Below are 8,618 nucleotides of genomic sequence, written 5' to 3' on the forward strand. Positions count from 1 at the left end.
TCATTGGAGCAAAAATTGTAAAAATATAGTATGAGTTGCTTATGAGTGACGTGGCACAATGGGACCCATTTAAAGTGGTTGGGAGTTGCTTATAAGCAACTCCCACTGGAGATGCTCTAATTCTAGGTGTATTCAAGAAATTTGGCATCCATCTACGTGGCATCCACCTGACATCTACGTTGACAACAGTTAACTTCGTTTAAATCATTTGGACAGAAGTACCAAATTACAATAATTTAAATTATTAGGGACCAAATTGAAACTAAAAATTAAAGTGAGACTAAATTAAAATAAAAAAATAATATAAGGGACCAAATAAAAGTTTTAACCAAGATTTTTAAACGCAATAGAATCAAACATGTTCTCTAAAAAATAAATCAAGTGAGTGCATGATATTTAACTATTATGCCAACTCATCATTAAATTAAAAATTATTAAGAAGCTTAGTGCATACGGCCCATCCAATATATATTTGTAGGCTTACAGCAAACTATGATGTGATGTCTTTACAAAATTAAAAAAAAATAATTGAAAAATTGGAAGTCTTTTATAAATAACTTTTTTTTATAAAAAAGTTCAAACTCTATTTGTAAAAAAAAAAAAACACCTTAATTATCATTATATTAAATTAATTACTAATGAAATTTGTATAAATACTAATACTATATATTTTTAGATGCTTAAAACAAGAGTTTGTGCAAGTTTATGCTTGGTATTGGGTAGCTTGTATAATTGCTATCTATTAAAACTATATAAATATATAGGCTATAAGTATTTTGCTTTATCTCATTTTGTTTTATTTTAAAAAGAGTAATTACTATTAATTATTATTAGAAGTAGATTGTAATTTTGATGCTAATTTTGGATAAATTAGATATTGACATGCATTAAATACATTTCAACCATTGTTATAGCAATTTGATAAAAGTAATAATTAATTCATAAATTTTAAGCTAGTCATTTCTTTTGATACACTAGGAACGTGGGGAAATACCTGGTTTTCCACTGTTGACTGGTTTGGAAGAAAAAATAATTTTAAACATAATTAAGTAATATAGCATTTATTATTATTATTATTATTATAGTAATTATTTGTGTGCTTTTTTTTTTTTTTAAAGATTCTAACTTAAAAAAATATTTTAATTAGTTGTTATGTTATCAATTATATCTTTATATCTCACTTAACTTTTAATTAATTTATACATAACAATTAATATGCATTTATTATAAAACAAAAATGGAAAAAGATATAATAGAAAACATTTTTTGATTTATGTAAAATTTATGTGTGTGTTGTTTGTGGATAGATAAATAGAAATAGAGAGATTATGATAAAAATTCATATATTTCAGAAATTTATATTTAGTTGTTAAATTTAATAAATATATTATATTTAATAAATATAATATTAATACTATTTAAAATATTTTTTGTTATAAAAATCCTACATTAATAGCATTAAAGGTTACATTTATATTAATATCTATGAATAAATCTCATTAATATGAGTACTTTAATTCTTCATTAAGTATATTTAACTTTATTAAATTTGATTATATCCAACAATAATGTTAGGTCGATCAGGTCTAATTTACACACACATATGTGCTAGAATTACTAGGGTAGCTAGGTTTAATTACGCGATAAAAGAAGTATGTATAAATCATATGTTTAAATCATATTTCTGTACTTGTAAATTTGATAGTTAAAAAAGTTATATAAATTGATTAAATTGTATTTTTAGTCTTTTTAATTTTTTCAATTTGTAATTTTAGTTCTTTTATTTTAAAATAGAGATATTTAGTTATTTATTTTTAAAAAATGTTAATTTTTTGTTTTATTATCAATTTAATGGCTGTTGATTTCTAAATTTTAATAATGTTCAATAAGCTATCATTATTTAAGTAATATGATATTTAATAATATGATATGTAGAGATAAAAATTAAAAAATAACAAACAAAAAATCTTCGTTTGTATTTATTTATTTTAGTGACTAATTGATATTTATTTTATTAATAAATCTTATTTACATGTTTTATTTAATTTTTTTTATTATTTTCAAATATTATGAGTAAATATTACAACTTAATGATTAATACATGTCAATTTAGCAAGAGTCATAATTTTATAATTTTGAAATTAACTGAATTAAATGTTTTTATTTCAAAATAAAAGATCAAAATTGCGGATCAATAAAAATAAAAAAGTCAAACAATATAATTTAGTAATATACTAATAATTTGTTGATTTGAATAATACTTGACTTTATATAATTGAATAAAGTCTCGAGTTCAAATTTTTATATATAAAAGAAATTTGATTAACCTTATTGAAAGGAAAAACTCTACTAAAAAAATCAATTAGGTTTCTCAACGGAAATTACTCATGAGAAAAAATATATGCGTAGATAGATAAACAGATGAATAAATAAATGGTACAAATTATTTTATTTAAAGTGACATATAATATATAGTGTAATTAATATTTGTAAATATTTTCAATAAAGGAGTAGTATGGAGTGACGCAGAGTACTTGGATTGTTTGCAAGTCTATATAATATTTTAAAAAATTATTTAAAGTGATTTTTTATTTATAATATATAACAATATATAATATTATATATTATTATATAAATTAATATCATATAATATTTTTTATAAATTGATATTTAATTTATGTATGTTATATTTATTATAGATTTTTTATTTTTATAATATTATATACAATATAATAAAATACAATATATATATATATATATATATTATAAATTAATATTTTATAATTTACATTGGTATATATTTTATAAATTAATATTTAATAGTGTATATGTTATATTTATTATAATATAATATATTGTAATATAATTTAATATATAATATAATATAAAATGTAAGATAATATATATAAAAAAGAAGGAGGATAACTTATTCCATCATGTTGTTTTTTAACCTAGCGACCTCCTAAATAAAAAAAATACTTCAGATTAACGAAAAAAGATAAGAGATGTGATAACACTATTATATGTTATTGGGGCAACAAATAATAGATTATAGGATGTAATTCTTTTAGAGAGAATTGTACTTTAGAAAATAAAATATAATAATAACTAATGGTTAATATTAATTTTTTTATATTAAACATGAACTTTTATTTAGAGTATTTTTATAATATATTTTTTCATAAAAGAACTTATAGAGATTTTTTTAAACTTATCTAATTTAATTATTATTTATCATACATATTTATTAATTAAATATTAATATTTTAAAATAAATTATTAATTAATAAAAATACTTTTTTTATAATAAAAATTATTTATTATAAATCTAAAATATACCCTTAATTTAGAAGAGTCAAATCCTAGATTATTATAGAATAATTATTCTATCCTATTCTATTATATTACCATCGAATAGATCCTTTTTGGATGATGTAAAGTTAGATGACCAAAGAAAAAATTATAATTTTTATTAGATTAAATAAAAGCATGTATATAATTAGACGCAATATATATATGAAATAAAATTAAAATATTATTATTTAAATTTATAGGAACATATGAATATTGTTTTATTTAACTTTTATATTCACCATCTTTATCCTTCTACACTCTTTAATCAACTAAAATTTAATATTTATTTGACTTGAGAATATGAAATACATTTTAATATATTAGTTTTATATAATTTTTATCTCTAAAAATTCCTTTCTTTTAACAAATGTTATTTCCTCTACTCATGAACATTACTAATTTTTTAAAGTATTAGCTCATTTTCTGATTAGTTCTTCATAAATTTCAGTTTTTTTTAGAAGCCTTCATAATTTAATCTTACAACTATTTCATTATTATTTTACTTAAAATTTTAAAAAAAATCAAAGTATTAATTTCATCTAATAAATTAAAAGAATAAATCCACAAAGATTCAATACACTCATTATATAATATCCCACACTTCGTGGACAATACACGTAGAACAAAAGAAATAAATTCAATTCACTACAAGAAAATTGTCATATAGTGACACACATCCTATAATGAAATTATATATGTCATTAAAAGTTACTTTTATCCATACAATAGCTATAATATATGTTGGTATATTATTAAAAAGTGTGGGTATAGACTATAATGACACACAAAATATGTTGTTAAATCTCATTCAAAATCAACACTAAAATTGTGTGTAATTATATGTCAAATAGATATATACCTACATATATTGTACCTATAGTGACACTTTTATTATATCACTATATGTAACATTTCTTGTAGTGACCGAGTGATTTCTGAAAAAAATACTTTTTTAAGCACACATAGAAACAAGCTTATATAAGGAGCAATAGGTCTTCAACTATTGGATGGAAATTATATCTCCAATATCTTTTTTTGATAAGTCAATGCTCCACATGGTAAAAATATTAGTGTACATATATTTTGGTTCTCTATCTTGTAGAATTAGTTATATTATATGAACTTATGCAATCATCACAATGCCCTTTAACCATTGTGCACAAGCTACATATAATTAACTTGTATTAGGAAGTGATTTGAGGGAAAAAATAATTTTCATTGCCACTTATGTAGGCTAGTCTGAATTATAAAACGCTACCAGAGTTTGCAGAATCATATTTTCCAAATGCCAACGTTAACTTCCGAAGAAAAATGAGCCAGCATTAAGTTGTTTCATAGATCTAGCGTACTTTAAAGTGTTGATATAGTTCAAGTCAAGCACAATAAAAGTTCTAACTAGCAAGTAGGATCAGCATTCATATTCCTATGCTCTTTACATGCCAACCCTAACTTCTGTCTAAAAAAGTGACATTAAGCAATTAATGCATAGGTAGCTACTAACAGTCTGAAACGCCGAGTCTTTAATGTATTATTGTTCAACTTTACTTCTAAATTAGATGTCACATATATAGTTTGATTGTAATTCTGTTGAAACCTACATTATGTGTAACTCATCGTGAGAGGATGTTGACCATTTTTTCTGCTGCTTCAACAACCACGTGTATGAATATGTTCAAATAAAGAGTAAAAGATACGAGATGAATATCACGAGTGAAAACTATTCCACAAAGCTTATTAACATGCAAAATGCTGAAGGGGTGTGAGTGCCCTTTTATGCCAGAAATAGAAATAAAAACAAATGTTGAGTGAACTTGAAACTGACACACAAAAACACTGTTACTTCCAAATGGTTTAAGGAAATGTTGGACTTCCAAAATGTTCCTTAAAGGGTTGTACTTGAGGGGCAAGGAAAAGGGGAGCCATATTCTATTCCTATCATGGTAGAGAATAAGTCCATATCACATGAGATCCTGGTTTTTTGGAAGTGGGTTTCGCCTAAAATGGACATGTAACTTCTGATTTCACTAGATGTAAGATGAAATATATGTTATTCTCAATCTCAATATTCACGATACAGTGAGAACTATAACAACGAAATCCACCTCAAGGTCATTTTCATCAATGTAAATTATACAAATAGATAGCAGGGTTGAATCAAGGAACTCACTTTAATTTAAAAGTTAAAACCAAAAAAGGAAAGCCAAATTGAAAGGAGAACTTTGTAGATCATAACAATGTGCCTAGAATCTTCACACAGTTGCAAATCTGGTAGAGGACACTCCTGCATATAATAAGATGCATGAGAGAAAATTAAAAAAGAGAAAAAAGAAGCAGAATATGACTACAGTGTGGTAATTTTTATCAGGGATGTAATTCCTCTTGCAACATCTTCCCATTAGTTCTCCTACCTCCTTTGTATGCAAAGTATTGAATGTGTTTTATATTTTGAAGACATAAAATGCTTTTACTTTTTTCATTCTATACTTTATAAAGTAATAGCAAGATTAATTTGTAAGATGATATAACATTATTACTCTAGTATCAGTGCAATACCTGGTAGGAAGACTACAGCATTTTTCAGTTCTTGTTGTGGGGTCAGTGGATCGAACTTGGAGAAGCAGAAGGTGGCCTAGTGGAAGCAACTTCATGGTTCTCTTCCACACCTTGAATTCTATCTGGAATGCAGTACCCAGCTAACCCATCAGACATAAACCTGTTGCCAAAGATGGAAGGTTGGTTCACTGGCTGTGACCTGTGATGCTCAGAGGAAGTCATTGGAAATGAGAAACTGGACTGAAGAGTTCCACTTTGAGCATAAGCTGAAGCAGAACCTTGGCCTATAAATGGCTGTGAGTTGAGCATGAACCCCAATCTGTTCAACTGATCCGTGGTTGCTACTTCATTGTTCCAATTCACAGCTCTTTGATAATGGTTCTCAAACCCAACTGGGGCCAGAAGGGTTTGGATTTGGTGTTCATTTGAAGGTGTTTGATTTGCACCTGCTTGTTGTGGTTGTTGCCAATGAATGAGGCCCGGGTGGTCTTGGAAGCAATGGAGAGATAGGCCAAGATCTTCTGAGGAGTTGTTGGTTTGGAAATTGATGGAGGAAGTGGAAGAGGTTGTGGGAAACAAAGCCATCGGGTCAGTGTCAACATGGGGTGAAATTAAGGCCCCTAATTGCCTTTGGAGCTGAAAGTTGTAACCACATGACTCTGATTGCTGTTCTTGCTGCTGTCGTTGTTGTTGTTGCTGTTGCTGCTGCTGTTGTCGTTGTTGTTGTTGTTGTTCGAGGGCCAGGATTCCGCTTGAGCCTGCAGCATCATTGTGTTCTTCCTCATGAGTGGTAGGATGCCATGGAGGAAGCTCAGCAAGCTTGTCAATGGAAGTCTTTGCCTTCTTGATGAGCCAGTCCACAGCCTTGCTTGGTCTGTCATAGCCAAGCCTGTCTTGAACATCATAGAACTCAATGGCTGTGTGTGCCGAGAGTCTAACTCGGCGGTCGCGTGGCCCTTTGGAAGTGTAAACCTTGCTGTGGCGATCTTTTCTACCTGTGGACCTAACAATGTGTCCTCCTTCTACCTGAACAATCTCCCCTACACTGCTCCTCATGCCCCTTGAAGTTGTCCCTCCTCTCTTGTGCCTTGTGTGTTCTATGGTTTGTCTCAAAAAAGTAGTAGTAGTAGTAGGTGGTTCTATTTGGTGGGAACTACTTTTTATGCCTTGATCAGCATATTGAGGTTGGTTTTGGGGTGGTACTTGGTGAGGATATTGAAAAGGAGCAGTGTTTGTGCTGATCAAGTTTTGATGTTGTGATTCATGTACACTTTGTAAAGGGCTTAGTGGTTGATGCTGATTCCCACTGAAATCCAGTTTTTTTTTTTCTCTCTTTTGTTTCAAATTGTCTCTCCCTTTTTTTCCTATCTTTGGCTCTCTTCTTTTTCTCTTGTAAGGGTTTGTTTTCTCATTCTTGTAAGTTTTCTTTAAGCAGACACACTTTGCTTTGCCTCTTGTTGCTCTTAACTATAGTTACCTGTAGTCCTTCATCTGCTGCAGCTGTTCACAGCCTTTGAATTGTGACAATTCTCTGCTGGTCCCAAAAAGCCAACACCTGCAATTTCAATCTTTCAGATTCCTTTTATCCACTCACAAAAGCCATATGAATGAATGAATATATACAAACAAAATGCTTAATTACTCATGCTTCTTTATGTAACCTGTAGTAATATGCTCTTCATCTACAGAAAGTAAAAAAGGACGACATGGTAAATCAGTAGATCGGTGATTTATAACTGATGATATCATCAACACGGGAACTTAAAATTTGAAGAACATGCAGAAGATTTTCAACATGAAACGGTTGTTGTACTAGGAGGGTAAAAGCACAAACTACTAGAAAACATGGAACTATTGACTTGTTTAACTTTGAGGTGAGGGTATGTCACATGGCTCAAAAAAGGCTTGCAGCAAAGAATTGATGGACACAGAGTGAGGGGGAAAAAGGTACCTTGGCCTATTGAAAAAGCTCGTGGATGCTTCTGCAAAGCGTGGCAGGGTCAGGTCATAGAAGAAATTAAAGATCTTTTGGTAGTTTTTAGCCCCACAAACGCAAATGTTGAGAGACCGTGTCACAAAGCTCTCTTGCAGTTTTGTATATCTCTTTAGAGTCTAACTTTTTCTTCTTTTCTAGGTGATTCCTGGTCGAGAGCCATAAACTAATATCTTAAGATACTGATATTTATTTAAAGAGTTAGTCTATCTCGAATGATCTTATTCCTTATAAACGTACATGGAGATTAAATTAGGATTTACGAAGCAATGACACATTTGAAGAATGTTGTGTTAGTATGTTGGACACATTTTAAACATGTATTTGATATCTTTATACTTATAATTAGAAATTATTATTTTTATTTGGATATATTTTTAGTACAATTTGAATACCTTTTTAATACAATATTTAAATTCGAGTCTTACTTTTAACTTAATATTTATCTAACACTCTTACTATAAAAATATTTAAAAATTTAACTTATTTATAAATATCAAGCTGACATCATATAAGATTGATTTTTATAAAATTTACTAGTTATTTTAACTTTTAAGAGATATAGTTCGTTTTCTAAGAATATATGTGTATATATTGTGTCCTCATATCTTATATTTTGAATATTAATCGTGTTCTGATATATGTCTGTATCATATTTAGTAAGTGTTTTATAGACTAAAATTATGTAAGATTCAAACTTATAAATCAAAATTAAACC

The 8,618-nt window shown here is 27.9% G+C and overlaps 1 protein-coding gene across 3 annotated transcripts; it reads right to left on the reverse strand.

Annotated features, from left to right (window-relative positions):
• Window positions 1-5,172: 5,172 nt before the first annotated feature.
• LOC109798701 (transcription factor TCP4) lies at window positions 5,173-8,097 on the reverse strand. 3 transcript variants are annotated; one of them, XM_020359060.3, is made up of 3 exons: window positions 7,859-8,097; window positions 5,908-7,462; window positions 5,173-5,635 (listed from the first exon to the last, which is right to left on the reverse strand). In XM_020359060.3, exon 2 carries the CDS (start codon window positions 6,961-6,963, stop codon window positions 5,950-5,952), a length of 1,014 nt encoding a protein of 337 aa, XP_020214649.1. In that variant the 5' UTR covers window positions 6,964-7,462; window positions 7,859-8,097; the 3' UTR covers window positions 5,173-5,635; window positions 5,908-5,949. The 3 variants fall into 3 exon arrangements, with proteins under 3 accessions (XP_020214649.1, XP_020214650.1, XP_082918683.1); XM_020359061.3 differs by lacking the exon at window positions 7,859-8,097 and adding an exon at window positions 7,569-7,837; XM_083062557.1 differs by lacking the exon at window positions 7,859-8,097 and adding an exon at window positions 7,550-7,837.
• Window positions 8,098-8,618: the final 521 nt, after the last annotated feature.

The sequence above is a fragment of the Cajanus cajan genome, chromosome 8 (genome assembly GCF_000230855.2).
Source record: "Cajanus cajan strain Asha chromosome 8, NIPB_CcT2T_4, whole genome shotgun sequence".
Classification (NCBI taxonomy): domain Eukaryota; kingdom Viridiplantae; phylum Streptophyta; class Magnoliopsida; order Fabales; family Fabaceae; genus Cajanus; species Cajanus cajan.

What these genes read in the sequence shown, in the direction of transcription:
- LOC109798701 (XM_020359060.3), bottom strand. Translation starts at nt 6,963, where the DNA reads ATGAGGAGCAGTGTAGGGGAGATTGTTCAGGTAGAAGGAGGACACATT.